This window comes from Coregonus clupeaformis, unplaced genomic scaffold, assembly GCF_020615455.1.
Source record: "Coregonus clupeaformis isolate EN_2021a unplaced genomic scaffold, ASM2061545v1 scaf3589, whole genome shotgun sequence".
Lineage (NCBI taxonomy): Eukaryota > Metazoa > Chordata > Actinopteri > Salmoniformes > Salmonidae > Coregonus > Coregonus clupeaformis.
This window is the reverse complement of record NW_025537043.1, coordinates 11,818-34,870: the sequence shown is the minus strand read 5'-3', so window position 1 is coordinate 34,870 and position 23,053 is coordinate 11,818. Positions and strand designations below refer to the sequence as shown.

The window sequence follows — 23,053 nt, the reverse complement described above, 5'->3', positions numbered from 1 at the left end:
GTAAAGTGGTTATCCCACTGGCTATAGGGTGAATGCACAAATTTGTAAGTCGCTCTGGATAAGAGCGTCTGCTAAATGATGTAAATGTGCCCTTGAGCAAGGCACTTAACCCTAATTGCTCCTGTAAGTCGCTCTGGATAAGAGCGTCTGCTAAATGACTAAAATGTAAATGTAAATGTAAATGTTACTTAGCACTATCATGTTTTTCCATTTAAAGCCAAAGTGATGATATTGGTTGTTCAGTTCAGATAATGTTATTTGTAGAGTTTACAGTACTATACTTTTATAACAGTATATATCTTTGAAGGTGTTAAGATTGCTTACTGTGCTTACTGTGAAAAGATTGCTATTGTGATTGCAGTTGCATAAGGTTTGCACTGATCGGTTAGCCTAATAAGCTAACCGGATACTGCATTAGTAAGAACATGAGCACGATATGACTAAAGGCAGACTAATACCATTTGATATATCCTTATTCAATTCAAATCAAATATTAGTCTTTTCTGTATTTGTCTCGCTGACTTTTTGTCATCCAATGTAGATGTTTTCTAGTTGAGGAGCACATGGGCAATTGAAGAGCATGTCAAAACGAAGAGCCAGACTTAGTCCTGAGGCTGAGGCTATTCATTTTATTATTTCTGGAAGTGACAAGCCTTGTTATAAAGTCAAATGGATCAATGACTATAAAGGTATGTTATACACACACGCTACACTTATTGGGTCATACCATATTGGGATGTCATTTGAAACACATTCAATTCTTACACAAGTGAAAAAATCACTGCGTACCGCTGCATTAGACACATACGGCTTTAACATCCAATTTCAGAAGTTATGTTGTGATTCTTTTGCAAGCAGTTGGGGGATGGGGAAAAATATTCAAGATTTATGAACTACACCTCCCAACTTCTATTAGAATGTGTGATATTGGTGGTAATTTCCTTGGCCAGTCGGCAGACCGTTCGTGCTATGTGTGAAAGCCGGTAATGTGATTTAAATTCAATTTTTTTTTAAACATTTGATCATAACAACCCCATCAATAAACGGAATGTAGAAGCATTTAAATGATAAAAATGTACAATACATGTGAATGATGCGTATCAGCGCGTAGAACAAATACGGCACCATTCAAGTTAACAGCGAAAATGCACCGCCGAGTAGACCTACCGACAGAGAATCATGTTCACAACACGAGTGGGTGCGTAATCCCTGCCTGTGTGATTTGGGACTTTTTTGTGTACGCTAATGTCCTTAAATACAAAGTCTGCAATAAAGCGGTCTAAAGCGGGGAGTCAAAGGCAGACTCAGCGGTGCAAGTCGGTGCATCGCAGTGCTAACTGTGCCACTAGATCCTGGTTCGTATCCAGGCTCTGTCGCAGCCGGCCGCGACCGGGAGACTCATGGGCGGCGCACAATTGGCCCAGCGTCGTCCAGGGTAGGGGAGGGAATGGCCGGTAGGGATGTAGCTCAGTTGATAGAGCATGGCGTTTGCAACGCCAGGGTTGTGGGTTCGATTCCCACGGGGGGCCAGTATAAAAAATATATATATGTATTCACTAACTGTAAGTCGCTCTGGATAAGAGCGTCTGCTAAATGACTAAAATGTAAATGTAAGTCACTGCAGGTCTAGCGGTGATAACTGCTGGAACCTTACCTGGGATCACATCTCTTTTTGCTTTAACGCCATTGTTTCGGCTTTTTCCGTTTTTAGCTGTAGATCTGTCATTAAATCCAACATAAAATACGTTCTCGTGATTTCATAGTTTTCAGACAAAATGTATTTTGAATGTTGACACCTTTTTGGGTCCTTACCAGTTTGCACCCCTGCAATGGATATTTCCCCTAAATATTAAATCATACACATTGATAAGCAGGCTAAATGGGTCTGATAAACTGCAATTCATTAACCTAATTTGAACTGTATTACTTGATACTAAGTTCTTAACTTTGTTACATCAGCACGTGGTGTATTTGCCTCAGCACCAATTGAAAAGGGATCATTTGTCCTCGAGTACCGTGGGGAGTTTATATCGCAATATGAACGGGACAAGAGGCAGGGGAAGTATACGGAAAAGCAAAAATGCTTTCTTGTTTGATTTTGAATGGAACAATGGCTCATGGTGGTAAGTAAAACCCTATAAGACATCAGTTAATCTCTATATGTTTATATGTTTTGTGGAGAAAACGTAAATCTGTTTCCTTCTTCAATTTTAGCATAGATGCATCCTGCGAAGATGGTTCACTGGGGAGGCTGGTAAATGATGCCCACAGGTCCCCAAATTGCTAAATGAAAAAGATGATAGTCCAATGTAAACCTCATCTTTGCTTGTTTGCTATTGAAAACATCCAAGCAGAGAGTGAAATAACCTATGATTATGGATAATCTCAGTGGCCATGACGTGCTCTGGTAAGTAAATCTGCTTTGATATATTATAATGTATAGGATCTGTCAAAGAATTATAAAATATATAAATACATGTCCCTTCTTGCATGTATGTTGTCACCGCTTTATATATATATACAGTTGAAGTCGGAAGTTTACATACACCTTAGCCAAATACATTTAAACTCAGTTTTTCACAATTCCTGACATTTAATCCAAGTAAAAATTCCCTGTTTTAGGTCAGTTAGGATCACCACTTTATTTTAAGAATGTGAAATGTCAGAATAATAATAGAGAGAATTATTTATTTCAGCTTTTATTTATTTCATCACATTCCCAGTGGGTCAGAAGTTTACATACACTCAATTAGTATTTGGTAGCATTGCCTTTAAATTGTTTAACTTGGGTCAAACGTTTCGGGTAGCCTTCCACAAGCTTCCCACAATAAGTTGTGTGAATTTTGGCCGATTCCTCCTGACAGAGCTGGTGTAACTGAGTCAGGTTTGTAGGCCTCCTTGCTCGCACACGCTTTTTTCAGTTCTGCCCACACATTTTCTATAGGATTGAGGTCAGGGCTTTTGATGGCCACTCCAAAACCTTGACTTTGTTGTCCTTAAGCCATTTTGCCACAACTTTGGAAGTATGCTTGGGGTCATTGTCCATTTGGAAGACCCATTTTCAACCAAGCTTTAACTTCCTGACTGATGTCTTGAGATGTTGCTTCAATATATCCACATAATTTTCCTTCCTCATGATGCCATCTATTTTGTTAAGCGCACCAGTCCCTCCTGCAGCAAAACAACCCCACAGCATGATGCTGCCACCCCGTGCTTCACGGTTGGGATGGTGTTCTTCGGCTTGCAAGCCTACCCCTTTTTCCTCCAAACATATTGATGGTCATTAAGGCCAAACAGTTCTATTTTTGTTTCATCAGACCAGAGGACATTTCTCCAAAAAGTACGATCTTTGTCCCCATGTGCAGTTGCAAACCACAGTCTGGCTTTTTTATGGCGGTTTTGAAGCAGTGGCTTCTTCCTTGCTGAGCGGCCTTTCAGGTTATGTCGATATAGGACTTGTTTTACTGTGGATATAGATACTTTTGTACCTGTTTCCTCCAGCATCATCACAAGGTCCTTTGCTGTTGTTCTGGGATTGATTTGCACCTTTCGCACCAAAGTACATTCATCTCTAGGAGACAGAACGCGTCTCCTTCCTGAGCGGTATGACGGCTTCGTGGTCCCATGGTGTTTATACTTGCGTACTATTGTTTGTAGAGATGAACGTGGTACCTTCAGGCGTTTGGAAATTGCTCCCAAGGATGAACCAGACCATAACAATGGTCATTAAGGCCAAACAGTTCTATTTTTGTTTCATCAGACCAGAGGACATTTCTCCAAAAAGTACGATCTTTGTCCCCATGTGCAGTTGCAAACCACAGTCTGGCTTTTTTATGGCGGTTTTGAAGCAGTGGCTTCTTCCTTGCTGAGCGGCCTTTCAGGTTATGTCGATATAGGACTTGTTTTACTGTGGATATAGATACTTTTGTACCTGTTTCCTCCAGCATCATCACAAGGTCCTTTGCTGTTGTTCTGGGATTGATTTGCACCTTTCGCACCAAAGTACATTCATCTCTAGGAGACAGAACGCTCTCCTTCCTGAGCGGTATGACGGCTTCGTGGTCCCATGGTGTTTATACTTGCGTACTATTGTTTGTAGAGATGAACGTGGTACCTTCAGGCGTTTGGAAATTGCTCCCAAGGATGAACCAGACTTGTGGAGGTCTACAAATTTTTTTCTGAGGTCTTGGCTGATTTCTTTTGATTTTCCCATGATGTCAAGCAAAGAGGCACTGAGTTTGAAGGTAGGCCTTGAAATAGATCCACAGGTACACCTCTCCAATTGACTCAAATGATGTCAATTAACCTATCAGAAGCTTCTAAAGCCATGACATCATTTTCTGGAATTTTCCAAGCTGTTTAAAGGCACAGTCAACTTAGTGTATGTAAACTTCTGACCCACTGGAATTGTGATACAGTGAATTATAAGTGAAAAAATCTGTCTGTAAACAATTGTTGAAAAAAATTACTTGTATCATGCACAAAGTAGATGTCCTAACCAACTTGCCAAAACTATAGTTTGTTAACAAGAAATTTGTGGAGTGGTTGAAAAACGAGTTATAATGACTCCAACCTAAGTGTATGTAAACTACCAACTTCAACTGTATACACTGATTAGATAGAGTATAATACAGAATATTTCTTGTTGTGTTTCGTTGCAGACACCAAGTGACAAGATCCCAGCTCAACCTTCAGCAGACCCAGAAGTGAGACAGAGATCCACTTCATCCTTCCAACAGGTTATTACACATTTATTGTACATCTTTTCTATTTAAATTAAATTGATGTCTCAGTTCATTCCTATATATGAATTAAATGGCTTTTTACTGTATTACAACCAACCTTTTGTGTAAGATGTTCACAAAATCAACATTCCCATAACTTGTTTCGATATCATAGTGTAAACAAAATTAGCCCGACCATTTGACAGAACTAACCGTCCCTCAAAACATAAAATGAATCTTTATTCTCTCTAATGCCTATGTTTTTGTGTTTTTGGGGCAATGTTTTTGCCCATTTAACATATTTCTTATCAATTTGCGTGATTTAATTTATATGGCAGTTGATCCATTTACATTACCCATGGGGACCCATGGGGACCCATGGGGCGGCGCACAATTGGCTTAGCGTCGTCCAGGGTAGGGGAGGGAATGGCCGGCAGGGATGTAGCTCAGTTGGTGGAGCATGGCGTTTGCAACGCCAGGGTTGTGGGTTTGATTCCCACAGGGGGCCAGTATGAATGAAAAATTATGTATGTACTCACTGACTGTAAGTCGCTCTGGATAAGAGCGTCTGCTAAATGACTAAATGTTAAATGTAAATGTAATTACTTTTAAGGTTGTGAGCGTTCTTTGACAACAAAAGGATAACTCAAAGTCAGGAACCTTGACTCTAGATGTGTTCAGTCGTCAAGTCCTCATTTGGTACTAAGGCTGTTCAAGACGTAAATGTGTTTCAGATGACGTCCCGATATGGTATGACCCAACCAGAGTAGAGTGTGTGTGTTACACGGTCCTCATATTGTTGGTTAGCAGATATTGTACAGTTTTAACCATTTTTATAGAGTCTTGCATAAAAAGCCCAGATCTATATATTAATTATCTTTCCTAACATATGTGGTCAATGCAGCCCTTGAACTCAGCAATGAGTCTCACCCCAAAGGCGATTATGATTGACAGGTGGTAGGAATATATTGTGACTGAACTGAATATGATCATTAGTTTACTAAATAGATATGATCTATATTATAAAACACAATATTTCTGACATGTTATTGTTGTATTTCGTTGCAGACACCAAGTGACAAGATCCCAGCTCAACCTTCAGCAGACCCAGAAGTGAGACAGAGATCCACTTCATCCTTCCAACAGGTTATTACACATTTATTGTAGATCTTTTCTATTTAAATTAAATTGTTGTCTCAGTTCATTCCAATATATGAATTACATGGCTTTTTACTGTATTACAACCAACCTTTTGTGTAAAATGTTCACAATATCAAAATTCCCATAACTTGTTTCGATATCATAGCGTAAACAAAATTAGCCCACCATTTGACAGAACTAACCGCCCCTCAAAACATAAAATTAATCTTTATTCTCTCTAATGCCTATGTTTTTGTATTTTTGGGGCAATGCTTTTGTCCATTTAACATATTTCTTATCAATTTGCGTGATTTAATTGATATGGCAGTTGATCCATTTACGTTGCTTTTAAGGTGGTGAGCTTTCTTTGACAACAAAAGGATAACTCAAAGTCAGGAACCTTGATTCCAGATGTGTTCTGTCGTCAAGTCCTCGTTTGGTAATTGGGCTGTTCAAGACGTACATGTGTTTCAGATGACGTCCCGATATGGTATGACCCAACCAGAGTAGAGTGTGTGTGTTACACGGTCCTCATATTGTTGGTTGGCAGATATTGTACAGTTTTAACAATTTTTATAGAGTTTTACATAAAAAGCCCAGATCCATATATGAATTATCTTTCCTAACATCTGTGGTCAATGCAGCCCTTGACCTCAGCAATGAGTCTCACCCCAAAGGCGATTATGATAGATAGGTGGTAGGAATATATTGTGACCGAACTGAGTATGATCATTAGTTTACGAAATAGATATGATCTATATTATAAAACACAATATTTCTGACATGTTATTGTTGTATTTCGTTGCAGACACCAAGTGACAAGATCCCAGCTCAACCTTCAGCAGACCCAGAAGTGAGACAGAGATCCACTTCATCCTTCCAACAGGTTATTACACATTTATTGTAGATCTTTTCTATTTAAATTAAATTGTTGTCTCAGTTCATTCCAATATATGAATTACATGGCTTTTTACTGTATTACAACCAACCTTTTGTGTAAAATGTTCACAATATAAAAATTCCCATACCTTGTTTCGATATCATAGCGTAAACAAAATTAGCCCGACCATTTGACAGAACTAACCGCCCCTCAAAACATAAAATTAATCTTTATTCTCTCTAATGCCTATGTTTTTGTATTTTTGGGGCAATGCTTTGTCCATTTAACATATTTCTTATCAATTTGCGTGATTTAATTGATATGGCAGTTGATCCATTTACGTTGCTTTTAAGGTGGTGAGCTTTCTTTGACAACAAAAGGATAACTCAAAGTCAGGAACCTTGATTCCAGATGTGTTCTGTCGTCAAGTCCTCGTTTGGTAATTAGGCTGTTCAAGACGTACATGTGTTTCAGATGACGTCCCGATATGGTATGACCCAACCAGAGTAGAGTGTGTGTGTTACACGGTCCTCATATTGTTGGTTGGCAGATATTGTACAGTTTTAACAATTTTTATAGAGTTTTACATAAAAAGCCCAGATCCATATATGAATTATCTTTCCTAACATCTGTGGTCAATGCAGCCCTTGACCTCAGCAATGAGTCTCACCCCAAAGGCGATTATGATAGATAGGTGGTAGGAATATATTGTGACCGAACTGAGTATGATCATTAGTTTACGAAATAGATATGATCTATATTATAAAACACAATATTTCTGACATGTTATTGTTGTATTTCGTTGCAGACACCAAGTGACAAGATCCCAGCTCAACCTTCAGCAGACCCAGAAGTGAGACAGAGATCCACTTCATCCTTCCAACAGGTTATTACATATTTATTGTAGATCTTTTCTATTTAAATTAAATTGTTGTCTCAGTTCATTCCAAAATATGAATTAAATGGCTTTTTACTGTATTATAACCAACCTTTTGTGTAAAATGTTCACAAAATCAACATTCCCATAACTTGTTTCGATATCATAGTGTAAACAAAATTAGCCCGACCATTTGACAGAACTAACCGCCCCTCAAAATATAAAAATAATCTTTATTCTCTCTAATGCCTATGTTTTTGTATTTTTGGGGCAATGTTTTTGCCCATTTAACATATTTCTTATCAATTTGCGTGATTTAATTGATATGGCAGTTGATCCATTTACATTACTTTTAAGGTTGTGAGCTTTCTTTGACAACAAAAGGATAACTCAAAGTCAGGAACCTTGACTCTAGATGTGTTCAGTCGTCATGTCCTCATTTGGTACTAAGGCTGTTCAAGACGTAAATGTGTTTCAGATGACGTCCCGATATGGTATGACCCAACCAGAGTAGAGTGTGTGTGTTACACGGTCCTCATATTGTTGGTTGGCAGATATTGTACAGTTTTAACAATTTTTATAGAGTTTTACATAAAAAGCCCAGATCCACATATGAATTATCTTTCATTTACATTACATTTACATTTTAGTCATTTAGCAGACACTCTTATCCAGAGCGACTTACAGTTAGTGAGTACATACATAATTTTTTTATACTGGCCCCCCATGGGAATCGAACCCACAATCCTGGCATTGCAAACGCCATGCTTACCAATTGAGCTACATCCCTGCCGGTCATTCCCTCCCCTACCCTGGACGACGCTGAACCATGGGCGCCGCCCCATGGGTCTCTTCTAACATCTGTGGTCAATGCAGCCCTTGACCTCAGCAATGAGTCTCACCCCAAAGGCGATTATGATAGACAGGTGGTAGGAATATATTGTGACTGAACTGAGTATGATCATTAGTTTACTAAATAGATATGATCTATATTATAAAACACAATATTTCTGACATGTTATTGTTGTATTTCGTTGCAGACACCAAGTGACAAGATCCCAGCTCAACCTTCAGCAGACCCAGAAGTGAGACAGAGATCCACTTCATCCTTCCAACAGGTTATTACACATTTATTGTAGATCTTTTCTATTTAAATTAAATTGTTGTCTCAGTTCATTCCAATATATAAATGACATGGCTTTTTACTGTATTACAACCAACCTTTTGTGTAAAATGTTCACAATATCAAAATTCCCATAACTTGTTTCGATATCATAGCATAAACAAAATTAGCCCGACCATTTGACAGAACTAACCGCCCTCAAAATATAAAATTAATCTTTATTCTCTCTAATGCCTATGTTTTTGTATTTTTGGGGCAATGTTTTTGCCCATTTAACATATTTCTTATCAATTTGCGTGATTTAATTGATATGGCAGTTGATCCATTTACATTACTTTTAAGGTTGTGAGCTTTCTTTGACAACAAAAGGATAACTCAAAGTCAGGAACCTTGACTCTAGATGTGTTCAGTCGTCAAGTCCTCATTTGGTACTAAGGCTGTTCAAGACGTAAATGTGTTTCAGATGACGTCCCGATATGGTATGACCCAACCAGAGTAGAGTGTGTGTTACACGGTCCTCATATTGTTGGTTGGCAGATATTGTACAGTTTTAACAATTTTTATAGAGTTTTACATAAAAAGCCCAGATCCATTTATGAATTATCTTTCCTAACATCTGTGGTCAATGCAGCCCTTGACCTCAACAATGAGTCTCACCCCAAAGGCGATTATGATAGACAGGTGGTAGGAATATATTGTGACTGAACTGAGTATGATCATTAGTTTACGAAATAGATATGATCTATATTATAAAACACAATATTTCTGACATGTTATTGTTGTATTTTGTTGCAGACACCAAGTGACAAGATCCCAGCTCAACCTTCAGCAGACCCAGAAATGAGACAGAGATCCACTTCATCCTTCCAACAGGTTATTACATATTTATTGTAGATCTTTTCTATTTAAATTAAATTGTTGTCTCAGTTCATTCCAAAATATGAATTACATGGCTTTTCACTGTATTACAACCATCCTTTTGTGTAAAATGTTCACAAAATCAACATTCCCATAACTTGCTTCGATATCATAGTGTAAACAAAATTAGCCCGACCATTTGACAGAACTACTCGCCCCTCAAAACATAAAATTAATCTTTATTCTCTCTAATGCCTATGTTTTTGTATTTTTGGGGCAATGTTTTTGCCCATTTAACATATTTCTTATCAATTTGCGTGATTTAATTGATATGGCAGTTGATACATTTACATTACTTTTGAGGTGGTGAGCTTTCTTTGACAACAAAAGGATAACTCAAAGTCAGGAACCTTGATTCCAGATGTGTTCAGTCGTCAAGTCCTCATTTGGTAATTAGGCTGTTCAAGACGTAAATGTGTTTCAGATGACGTCCCGATATGGTATGACCCAACCAGAGTAGAGTGTGTGTGTTACACGGTCCTCATATTGTTGGTTAGCAGATATTGTACAGTTTTAACCATTTTTATAGAGTCTTGCATAAAAAGCCCAGATCCATATATGAATTATCTTTCCTAACATCTGTGGTCAATGCAGCCCTTGACCTCAGCAATGAGTCTCACCCCAAAGGCGATTATGATTGACAGGTGGTAGGAATATATTGTGACTGAACTGAATATGATCATTAGTTTACTAAATATATATGATCTATATTATAAAACACAATATTTCTGACATGTTATTGTTATATTTCGTTGCAGACACCAAGTGACAAGATCCCAGCTCAACCTTCAGCAGACCCAGAAGTGAGACAGAGATCCACTTCATCCTTCCAACAGGTTATTACACATTTATTGTAGATCTTTTCTATTTAAATTAAATTGTTGTCTCAGTTCATTCCAATATATAAATTACATGGCTTTTTACTGTATTACAACCAACCTTTTGTGTAAAATGTTCACAATATCAAAATTCCCATAACTTGTTTCGATATCATAGCATAAGCAAAATTAGCCCGACCATTTGACAGAACTAACCGCCCCTCAAAACATAAAATTAATCTTTATTCTCTCTAATGCCTATGTTTTTGTATTTTTGGGGCAATGTTTTTGTCCATTTAACATATTTCTTATCAATTTGCGTGATTTAATTGATATGGCAGTTGATCCATTTACGTTACTTTTAAGGTGGTGAGCTTTCTTTGACAACAAAAGGATAACTCAAAGTCAGGAACCTTGATTCCAAATGTGTTCAGTCGTCAAGTCCTCATTTGGTAATTAGGCTGTTCAAGACGTAAATGTGTTTCAGATTACGTCCCGATATGGTATGACCCAACCAGAGTAGAGTGTGTGTGTTACACGGTCCTCATATTGTTGGTTAGCAGATATTGTACAGTTTTAACCATTTTTATAGAGTCTTGCATAAAAAGCCCAGATCCATATATGAATTATCTTTCCTAACATCTGTGGTCAATGCAGCCCTTGACCTCAACAATGAGTCTCACCCCAAAGGCGATTATGATAGACAGGTGGTAGGAATATATTGTGACTGAACTGAGTATGATCATTAGTTTACGAAATAGATATGATCTATATTATAAAACACAATATTTCTGACATGTTATTGTTGTATTTCGTTGCAGACACCAAGTGACAAGATCCCAGCTTAACCTTCAGCTGACCCAGAAGTGAGACAGAGATCCACTTCATCCTTCCAACAGGTTATTACACATTTATTGTAGATCTTTTCTATTTAAATTAAATTGTTGTCTCAGTTCATTCCAATATATAAATTACATGGCTTTTTACTGTATTACAACCAACCTTTTGTGTAAAATGTTCACAATATCAAAATTCCCATAACTTGTTTCGATATCATAGCATAAGCAAAATTAGCCCGACCATTTGACAGAACTAACCGCCCCTCAAAACATAAAATTAATCTTTATTCTCTCTAATGCCTATGTTTTTGTATTTTTGGGGCAATGTTTTTGCCCATTTAACATATTTCTTATCAATTTGCGTGATTTAATTGATATGGCAGTTGATACATTTACATTACTTTTAAGGTGGTGAGCTTTCTTTGACAACAAAAGGATAACTCAAAGTCAGGAACCTTGATTCCAGATGTGTTCAGTCGTCAAGTCCTCATTTGGTAATTAGGCTGTTCAAGACGTAAATGTGTTTCAGATTACGTCCCGATATGGTATGACCCAACCAGAGTAGAGTGTGTGTGTTACACGGTCCTCATATTGTTGGTTAGCAGATATTGTACAGTTTTAACCATTTTTATAAAGTATTGCATAAAAAGCCCAGATCCATATATTAATTATCTTTCCTAACATCTGTGGTCAATGCAGCCCTTGACCTCAGCAATGAGTCTCACCCCAAAGGCGATTATGATTGACAGGTGGTAGGAATATATTGTGACTGAACTGAATATGATCATTAGTTTACTAAATATATATGATCTATATTATAAAACACAATATTTCTGACATGTTATTGTTATATTTCGTTGCAGACACCAAGTGACAAGATCCCAGCTCAACCTTCAGCAGACCCAGAAGTGAGACAGAGATCCACTTCATCCTTCCAACAGGTTATTACATATTTATTGTAGATCTTTTCTATTTAAATTAAATTGTTGTCTCAGTTCATTCCAATATATAAATTACATGGCTTTTTACTGTATTACAACCAACCTTTTGTGTAAAATGTTCACAATATCAAAATTCCCATAACTTGTTTCGATATCATAGCATAAGCAAAATTAGCCCGACCATTTGACAGAACTAACCGCCCCTCAAAACATAAAATTAATCTTTATTCTCTCTAATGCCTATGTTTTTGTATTTTTGGGGCAATGTTTTTGCCCATTTAACATATTTCTTATCAATTTGCGTGATTTAATTTATATGGCAGTTGATCCATTTACATTACTTTTAAGGTTGTGAGCTTTCTTTGACAACAAAAGGATAACTCAAAGTCAGGAACCTTGATTCCAGATGTGTTCAGTCGTCAAGTCCTCATTTGGTAATTAGGCTGTTCAAGACGTAAATGTGTTTCAGATTACGTCCCGATATGGTATGACCCAACCAGAGTAGAGTGTGTGTGTTACACGGTCCTCATATTGTTGGTTAGCAGATATTGTACAGTTTTAACAATTTTTATAGAGTTTTACATAAAAAGCCCAGATCCATATATGAATTATCTTTCCTAACATCTGTGGTCAATGCAGCCCTTGACCTCAGCAATGAGTCTCACCCCAAAGGCGATTATGATAGACAGGTGGTAGGAATATATTGTGACCGAACTGAGTATGATCATTAGTTTACGAAATAGATATGATCTATATTATAAAACACAATATTTCTGACATGTTATTGTTGTATTTCGTTGCAGACACCAAGTGACAAGATCCCAGCTTAACCTTCAGCTGACCCAGAAGTGAGACAGAGATCCACTTCATCCTTCCAACAGGTTATTACATATTTATTGTAGATCTTTTCTATTTAAATTAAATTGTTGTCTCAGTTCATTCCAAAATATGAATTAAATGGCTTTTTACTGTATTACAACCAACCTTTTGTGTAAAATGTTCACAATATCAAAATTCCCATAACTTCTTTCGATATCATAGCATAAACAAAATTAGCCCGACCATTTGACAGAACTAACCGCCCCTCAAAACATAAAATTAATCTTTATTCTCTCTAATGCCTATGTTTTTGTATTTTTGGGGCAATGTTTTTGCCCATTTAACAAATTTCTTATCAATTTGCGTGATTTCATTCATATGGCAGTTGATCCATTTACATTACATTTAAGGTTGTGAGCTTTCTTTGACAACAAAAGGATAACTCAAAGTCAGGAACCTTGATTCCAGATGTGTTCAGTCGTCAAGTCCTCATTTGGTAATTAGGCTGTTCAAGACGTAAATGTGTTTCAGATTACGTCCCGATATGGTATGACCCAACCAGAGTAGAGTGTGTGTGTTACACGGTCCTCATATTGTTGGTTAGCAGATATTGTACAGTTTTAACCATTTTTATAAAGTATTGCATAAAAAGCCCAGATCCATATATTAATTATCTTTCCTAACATCTGTGGTCAATGCAGCCCTTGACCTCAGCAATGAGTCTCACCCCAAAGGCGATTATGATAGACAGGTGGTAGGAATATATTGTGACTGAACTTTAATATGATCATTAGTTTACTAAATAGATATGATCTATATTATAAAACACAATATTTCTGACATGTTATTGTTGTATTTCGTTGCAGACACCAAGTGACAAGATCCCAGCTCAACCTTCAGCAGACCCAGAAGTGAGACAGAGATCCACTTCATCCTTCCAACAGGTTATTACACATTTATTGTAGATATTTTCTATTTAAATTAAATTGTTGTCTCAGTTCATTCCAAAATATGAATTAAATGGCTTTTTACTGTATTACAACCAACCTTTTGTGTAAAATGTTCACAAAATCAACATTCCCATAACTTGTTTCGATATCATAACGTAAACAAAATTAGCCCGACCATTTGACAGAACTAACCGCCCCTCAAAACATAAAATTAATCTTTATTCTCTCTAATGCCTATGTTTTTGTATTTTTGGGGCAATGTTTTTGCCCATTTAACATATTTCTTATCAATTTGCGTGATTTAATTTATATGGCAGTTGATCCATTTACATTACTTTTAAGGTTGTGAGCTTTCTTTGACAACAAAAGGATAACTCAAAGTCAGGAACCTTGACTCTAGATGTGTTCAGTCGTCAAGTCCTCATTTGGTACTAAGGCTGTTCAAGACGTAAATGTGTTTCAGATGACGTCCCCGATATGGTATGACCCAACCAGAGTAGAGTGTGTGTGTTACACGGTCCTCATATTGTTGGTTAGCAGATATTGTACAGTTTTAACCATTTCTATAGAGTCTTGCTTAAAAACCCCAGATCCACATATTCATTTTTTCATTTATATGTCATCTATAAAACAGTATTGTCAATTTCTTAACCCAAATTATTTTCACATACAGTATAATGTATAATATCCTAATTTACTGTTACGGTACTGTGTTCTTCATAATTTCATTCAAGGCAAGCAAGTCCAGTGGAATTGTACCCTTCCAGTGTCCTATTGCAAAGCAGGTAAGAAAGCTGCATTCTTGTCATTAGATAAAATAGTTCATGTTCTTTGTTAACACATTGTGGTATTTTTGATGTGAGGAAACATTGTAGAAATTTGTACAGCTTAGAAAAAAACGCCATCTGCAAAATCTGAGGCGCCGTCATGATCGTTGTGAGGATCGTTATGAGAAGAGATAGCTGAGAGACAGAGGTCTTTCAATCAGTTTACTAGAATACATTTTTCTGTGAGTATGTAGGTGTTATGCACAATGTGATGGTACTGTAGGGAGTATGATACCCTAGGTATTAATACATGTATAAAGTTATTGACAGAATTAGATGCTTTTTTTTCTCCATTTTCCTTCAGACCTTGATGAATCTTCGGATGCTGCAGACTATCTTCCAGTCTCATGTGGCAATTCCTCGGATGCTTCTATTATAAGTACTACAAGTTCTTGTAGTAAGGAATATAAAACCACAGAAAAGAATCTCCACCACAAATTGTCAGAGAACACACCATTAGGGAATGTTACAGCACACAGTGGGGATAGTACCACCAGTTCAGAGAAGCCAAGAACATTAAGTTATTCAAAGATGCGCAGCAATCCTTGTACTTCAGTAATAAGCTGCAGTGCCAATTCATCAGAGAACACATCACACCAGAAAAGCTCCATAAATGTCACACCTTTGTCAATAACAGCAAAAGGAAGCAAGTACAACAAGAAGCAATTTTGTCTTTATTGTAAAAGGCCAATTATAAATTGGCAAGACACCTCGAATCCATCCACAGTGAAAAGCCTGATGTTGCAATGGCTTTCAGTTTTAATAAAGGATCCCGCAAAAGAAGAGAGTTGTTACGCTCTCTTAAGAAGAGATGAAACTTTGACCATAATACTGAAGTGGCAAGCTGTGGCACTGGAGAGATGGTTGCCTGTAAAATACCTAGTAATGCAAAACCATCTGATGACTACCGTCACTGCAAATTTTGCGAAGGACTGTATGCAATAAATTCCCTATGGAGACATGTGAGAAACTGCCCGAAAAAGTCTGTTGAGGGAGAGCCTCAAGTTGGGCGAAAACGGATTCAACTGCACTTACCAAGACCTGACTCAGTTAAGGAAACTGTTTGGAAGATTGCTTGTGAAATGAACCAGGATGACGTTTCCTCGGTTGTAAGGAGTGAAACTGAATTCCTTTGTATCGGCGAGTCACTGTTGAATTCCAGGAAACCATATGAGAGAAGGAATGACTACATACGGCAAAAAATTAGAGAGATGGCAAGACTATTGATAACGGCAAGGGGCTATAACACCTTTGAAGAGCACCGAAGTCCTTGTTATGCCCTGTAACTTTCCCCATGTGATACAGGCAGTAAGATATGTTGCTGGTTATGATGTCGAAAGCAACTCGTATAAAATCCCATCATTGGCTTTGAAATTGGGACACAGTTTAGCCAAAGTTGCAGGCATTATTCAATGCAATGCCATCATTGCAAATCGCCCTGCTGTTGCAGAGTCTGCAAAGCAATTTGCCACTTTACATCAGAAAAAGTGGACAGAGTCCATTTCAGCTGCCGCATTGGGTACACTTCAACAAGCCAAATGGAATAAACCACAGGTTTTACCCTTTACAGAGGATGTGTCGGTGCTGCACACGTTTCTTGCTACTGAGCGTGCTAAGTGTATGAAGGACCTTGAGGAAGAACCCAACAGCAAAAGCTTTGGAAATCTTGCTAAAGTGACTTTGACGCAGGTAGTACTATTTAACAGAAGGAGGGAAGGGGAAGTTTCAAAAATGGAGCTTCAGTCTTTCACATCCAGGGATCTTACGGAGCTGAATCCAGACATTGTGAGGGGCCTTACTGACTTCGAGAGGAAGCTTGCAGAGCACTTTGAGAGAGTTGAGATTCGAGGTAAAAGGTCAAGAAAGGTACAGTGCTTCTAACCCCTGACATGATCACTGCTATGGACCTCCTCTTGATAAGCAGAAAAGAGTGTCAAGTCCACAAAGAAAATGTGTACATGTTTGCACGGCCATGTGTCCTTTCCCATTACAGAGGCTCCGACTGCTTTCGCAAGTATGCAAAAATGTGGTGCAAAGAACCCAGAGGCACTCACCTCAACAAGATTGCGGAAACAAGTCGCCACTTTGTCCACACTACTAAACCTCAAAGAAAATGAAATGGATCAACTTGCCACCTTTCTAGGACATGACATCCGTGTCCATAGAGAATTCTATCGGCTTCCAGAGAGTACCCTGCAGCTCGCAAAAGTCAGCAAACTGTTGATAGCAATCGAAAAAGGAAGACTGCCTTACCTGCAGGGGAAAGGGCTGGATGACATTGAGGTCAATCCTGAAGGTAACATTTTGTTTGAAATATAGTTTTTAGCCACTTCAAATATAACTATTATAAGTGTTGTTAGTCCTTAATTTAAATAATTGGCCGTAAATGTTTTTACCCAACCAGATGAAGTAGAAATGAGTGATGATGATTCCAGTGAAGAAACCATTGCTGACCTACATCAATGCAAAGGTATCCTGACTTGCATATATGTGGTAATATCTTTAAGTTATGTCACATAAATGCACATTTCTGTGGGGATTATCGAAATGATCCTCTATCTGTTTTTAAACAATCACATTGGTGGTGATAAGTAATTCCACATTTATGGATTTGCAATCAGTTTATGTTTATATCTCAAATATCAGTTAATATCTAATGTAGAATTGCATATTGCCTGACATTGAGGTTGTTTACAGTGAATAATACAAGCAAGCAAACATATTGTCATGAAGCTCATAGAACATAAATACATTCATTATTACTTTGCAAAGGCTCAACAACAGAGACTTCTAGGGACCAGACACTTCTGAGGCAAACACCAGAGTCAACCACCCTGGACAACATGGAGGGCACTTCTGAGTCAACCACCCTGGACAACATGGAGGGCTCTCCTGAGTCAACCACCTTGGATAACGTACACATGAGCAACACACAACCAAGACATGGTAAAATAGTCACATCCCAAGCATCCTCAAAGTGCTCCAAAGGAAAGCAAGGTTAGTAAGCATTTTGTATTCACATGTATTGATAACATCATATAACTACTAACTAGAATGCTTTGTATCATATCCTCCATTTGTCACTTTAGCAGAGCTCATTGTTAATCAGTTGTATTTTGTTTCCATTTATGAAAGCTGTGAAGGTGAGAAGCAAGTGGACAGGTGATGAAGTGAAAGCTGTTGAGTGGCATTTGCTTAATTTCATAACAAGCTGCAGAATACCAGGTGAAAAGGACTGTGACTCCTGCCTCCAAGCAGAGCCAGTAGCTCTGAAAGACAGAGACTGGGTTGCTATCAAATACTACATCCACAACAGAAATGTAGCATTAAAAAGGAAGATGAATAGATAGAACTAGAGCATGCCAACTGTAGCTCAGGTACCATTCAATTCCAATTTCAATCAGCTTCTCCTCAGATAGTGTTAATATCTGTGGGTTTCATGTTCATATTATTTTATTTTCCTTAAATGATTTATATTGTTGGTTCTTGTACAAACATGCCACATAGGCTCGACTGTAGATCCCACATGTTTGTATGTTTATGTATAATTGAGGGCTATTAATGAGCATATGTTTGCCACTAATGGTCACATTTTTTTGGGATAACAGTTGATGATATAGGTTAATACTCTGCTCTCATTGACAGGGAAAAGAGATAAACAGTACTTAAAGGGATTGTTATTGTTCCCAAGTTTTCAGAAGCACTTTGTTCTTAACCACAAGTTGTTGAATGTGGCAAGGTGTTTAAATTACTGTTAAACTATTACCATTTCAATGGGTGCTTGTAACAGGCCTTGTGTATGGTAACTTGCACTATGTAACTATGATGTAAATCCCTATGTTATTTAGACAGGTTAGCTGAATGTACACTGTCATGTTTCATAGAAGCTGGATGCTTTAATAGAGAGTTTCTCATTCATTTCAAACATGCCATTTCTACTGCCTTGTGCATAGCAGGGAAGGAGGCAAAGTGTAGGTGGTCTATTCTGGGTGTTCAATTGATTTGTTAATTTGCATATTTTCGCTGGCACTCAATAAAAGTAAGGCATAAAGTGTTCCCTCTTTTTTTACATGAATATTGACTGCAAATGTATTGTTATAAATAACAATAATACGACTTAAACAGTAGACTGAGAATATATTATATTTATGAGCTATGTGAACATGGATAGGCATTTCTGTTGAAGGTTACCTATCTGGTGAGCATGATTATTATAATAATTTTTTTAAAGCTTTAGTTAAGTATTGTACACCTATGATTCTTATGCAGACATTTCAACATGTAACCGGAACCACGTTCAAATACAGACCCTATTTACAGGTTCTTCATAAGTCACATAAACCTGAAAATCAGTGTGTATCTATGGGCTGCTGTTGCTATGGGCCTTATATGTCACATGAACCCGAAAAAGTCCTCATATATACTATTAAAATCAGGTCTGAACAAAATATAGCCCTAGACAAAATCTCAACAGATGGATGTATTCCTAGAATCATGGGACCAAACTATTCTGATTCCCAGGTCTCTTGGACCTTGGGAAAGGCATGTCCCAATATGTCACATTTTTGTCATAAGTCCTGATATTGTCTATAAACACGTATGTGTGTGTGTGTGTGTGTGTGTGTGTGTGTGTGTGTACGATGGGGCGGCTGTGCTGGGGGAATAGACACGCTGATGTCAATCTGCTGGCAACAATGCAATGATGTTTCTCTGTTGGCCGTGTGAGAAGATAAATATAACGATTAGGACTGATTGGATGTTACTACCCTCTCTCTATCTTTTACACTTGTGTTTGCCAACATTGGCTTGGACATATTCATAAATGATGCAAACGTAATGTCTTAAGGCCAGTGGTGGATCAACGATACACCAGGGCACTCAGTATAAACACACTGAGAATCTCACTGCCGATAGACTGCCGATAGGTACTTATCACAGTGGGAGGCTGTTCCTTCTCTTGCTAGAACAAAACGGTACCTGCTGCGTGCCGACCCGGTAATGACGAACCTGCCTTTTCTATTTGTAGAATCACAACACTCGTCAGTGACCAACAACTTGACTTTGAGCCAATCAGAGAACATAAACCCCCAAGTGGGGGAGTCAACAGGAGTGACAACAGAAAGGAAAGAAAGAGGGTATGTTCTCCGGACATCCACTGTTAAAGGACTCCCCAGTGGCGCAGTGGTCTAAGGCACTGCATCGCAGTGCTAGCTGTGCCAATAGAGATCCTGGTTCGAATCCAGGCTCTGTCGTAGACGGCCGCGACCGGGAGACCCATGGGGCGGCGCACAATTGGCCCAGCGTCGTCCAGGGTAGGGGAGGGAATGGCCGGCAGGGCATACAGTCATACTGCTATACACCACAGGTCTCCACCACAGGCAACTGCTATACACCACAGGTCTCCACCACAGGCAAACTGCTATACACCACAGGCAAACTGATATACACCACAGGCATCCAGCTATACATCACAGGCAAACTGATATACACCACAGGTCTCCACCACAGGCAAACTGCTATACACCACAGGTCTCCATCACAGGCAAACTGATATACACCACAGGCAAACTGATATACACCACAGGGCTCCACCACAGGCATCCAGCTATACATCACAGGCAAACTGATATACACCACAGGTCTCCACCACAGGCAAACTGCTACACACCACAGGCAAACTGATATACACCACAGGGCTCCACCACAGGCATCCAGCTATACATCACAGGCAAACTGATATACACCACAGGTCTCCACCACAGGCAAACTGCTATACACCACAGGTCTCCATCACAGGCAAACTAATATACACCACAGGTCTCCACCACAGGCATCCAGCTATACATCACAGGCAAACTGATATACACCACAGGTCTCCACCACAGGCAAACTAATATACACCACAGGTCTCCACCACAGGCAAACTGCTATAAACCACAGGCAAACTGATATACACCACAGGGCTCCACCACAGGCATCCAGCTATACATCACAGGCAAACTAATATACACCACAGGTCTCCACCACAGGCAAACTGCTATACACCACAGGCAAACTGATATACACCACAGGTCTCCACCACATGCAAACTAATATACACCACAGGTCTCCACCACAGGCAAACTGCTATACACCACAGGCATACTGCTATACACCACAGGGCTCCACCACAGGTATCCAGCTATACACCACAGGTCTCCACCACAGGCAAACTGATATACATCACAGGTCTCCACCACAGGCCTACTGGTATACACCACAGGCAAACTGCTATACACCACAGGTCTCCACCACAGGCAAACTAATATACACCACAGGTCTCCACCACAGGCAAACTGCTATACACCACAGGCAAACTGATATACACTACAGGTCTCCACCACAGGCAAACTAATATACACCACAGGTCTCCACCACAGGCAAACTGCTATACACCACAGGCAAACTGATATACACCACAGGGCTCCACCACAGGCATCCAGCTATACATCACAGGCAAACTGCTACACACCACAGGGCTCCACCACAGGCATCCAGCTATACACCACAGGTCTCCACCACAGGCAAACTGATATACATCACAGGTCTCCACCACAGGCCTACTGGTATACACCACAGGCATACTGCTATACACCACAGGTCTCCACCACAGGCATACTGCTATACACCACAGGTCTACACCACAGGCATACTGCTATACACCACAGGTCTCCACCACAGGCATACTGCTATACACCACAGGTATACACCACAGGCATACTGCTATACACCACAGGTCTCCACCACAGGCATACTGCTATACACCACAGGTCTACACCACAGGCATACTGCTGTATGTGTTGATATACTGTACATAACAGGTCTCCCCATTGACCCTTACCTCAAGGTCTTTGAAGTTGTCAAGTAGACACAGTTTCTCAGGGACTGACTCCAGAAGAACCAGGGCCAGCCTTGCGCTTGGAATAGATAGTGGAATACTGGAGGTCAATACAGCCTGGTGCTCTGAATAGATAGTGGAATACTGGAGGTCAATACAGCCTAGTGCTCTGAATAGATAGTGGAATACTGGAGGTCAATACAGCCTGGTGCTCTGAATAGATAGTGGAATACTGGAGGTCAATACAGCCTGGTGCTCTGCATAGATAGTAAATACTGGAGGTCAATACAGCCTGGTGCTCTGAATAGATAGTGGAATACTGGAGGTCAATACAGCCTGGTGCTCTGCATAGATAGTAAATACTGGAGGTCAATACAGCCTGGTGCTCTGAATAGATAGTGGAATATTGGAGGCCAATACAGCCTGGTGCTCTGAATAGAGAGCGGAATACTGGAGATCAATACAGCCTGGTGCTCTGAATAGGTAGTAAATACTGGAAGTCAATACAGCCTGGTGCTCTGAATAGGTAGGAAATACTGGAGGTCAATACAGCCTGGTGCTCTGACTAGATAGTGGAATACTGGAGGTCAATACAGCCTGGTGCTCTGAATAGATAGTGGTATACTGGAGGTCAATACAGCCTGGTGCTCTGAATAGGTAGTAAATACTGGAAGTCAATACAGCCTGGTGCTCTGAATAGGTAGGAAATACTGGAGGTCAATACAGCCTGGTGCTCTGAATAGGTAGTAAATACTGGAGGTCAATACAGCCTGGTGCTCTGACTAGATAGTGGAATACTGGAGGTCAATACAGCCTGGTGCTCTGAATAGATAGTGGAATACTGGAGGTCAATACAGCCTGGTGCTCTGAATAGATAGTGAAATACTGGAGGTCAATACAGCCTGGTGCTCTGCATAGATAGTAAATACTGGAGGTCAATACAGCCTGGGTGCTCTGAATAGATAGTGGAATATTGGAGGCCAATACAGCCTGGTGCTCTGAATAGAGAGCGGAATACTGGAGATCAATACAGCCTGGTGCTCTGAATAGATAGTGGAATACTGGAGGTCAATACAGTCTGGTGCTCTGAATAGGTAGTAAATACTGGAAGTCAATACAGCCTGGTGCTCTGAATAGGTAGGAAATACTGGAGGTCAATACAGCCTGGTGCTCTGAATAGGTAGTAAATACTGGAGGTCAATACAGCCTGGTGCTCTGACTAGATAGTGGAATACTGGAGGTCAATACAGCCTGGTGCTCTGAATAGATAGTGGTATACTGGAGGTCAATACAGCCTGGTGCTCTGAATAGGTAGTAAAT

The 23,053-nt window shown here is 39.2% G+C and overlaps 1 protein-coding gene and 2 long non-coding RNA genes across 6 annotated transcripts; all 3 read left to right on the top strand.

Annotated features, from left to right (window-relative positions):
• The first annotated feature begins 498 nt into the window (after positions 1-498).
• On the top strand, positions 499-4,701 carry LOC121560003. The gene is made up of 4 exons (XR_006660857.1): positions 499-689; positions 1,960-2,123; positions 2,215-2,407; positions 4,662-4,701. It is a non-coding gene; the product is annotated as an uncharacterized LOC121560003 (long non-coding RNA).
• A 9,290-nt stretch (positions 4,702-13,991) lies between these two features.
• On the top strand, positions 13,992-15,507 carry LOC121566169. Its single transcript, XR_006000814.2, has 3 exons — positions 13,992-14,023; positions 14,764-14,814; positions 15,161-15,507. It is a non-coding gene; the product is annotated as an uncharacterized LOC121566169 (long non-coding RNA).
• A 592-nt stretch (positions 15,508-16,099) lies between these two features.
• LOC121566168 lies at positions 16,100-18,912 on the top strand. 4 transcript variants are annotated; one of them, XR_006660856.1, is made up of 4 exons: positions 16,100-17,152; positions 17,270-17,326; positions 17,629-17,853; positions 17,992-18,912. XR_006660856.1 is itself a non-coding variant. In XM_045220333.1 (4 exons), the coding sequence occupies exons 1-4, from the start codon at positions 16,807-16,809 to the stop codon at positions 18,204-18,206; spliced, it is 840 nt and encodes a 279-aa protein (XP_045076268.1). In that variant the 5' UTR covers positions 16,100-16,806; the 3' UTR covers positions 18,207-18,912. The 4 variants fall into 4 exon arrangements, 2 of the variants coding, with proteins under 2 accessions (XP_045076268.1, XP_045076267.1); XR_006660855.1 differs by having other exon boundaries at positions 17,267-17,326; XM_045220333.1 differs by having other exon boundaries at positions 17,261-17,326; positions 17,641-17,853.
• The last annotated feature ends 4,141 nt before the right edge of the window (positions 18,913-23,053 follow it).

Bases quoted from the DNA above. Each gene is read 5' to 3' on its own strand.
- LOC121566168 (XM_045220332.1), top strand. From the start codon at position 16,807: ATGTGTACATGTTTGCACGGCCATGTGTCCTTTCCCATTACAGAGGCT. The intron at 17,153-17,260 runs GTAACATTTTGT...TTACCCAACCAG, and splicing joins CATTGAGGTCAATCCTGAAG to ATGAAGTAGAAATGAGTGAT. The intron at 17,327-17,628 runs GTATCCTGACTT...TACTTTGCAAAG, and splicing joins TGACCTACATCAATGCAAAG to GCTCAACAACAGAGACTTCT.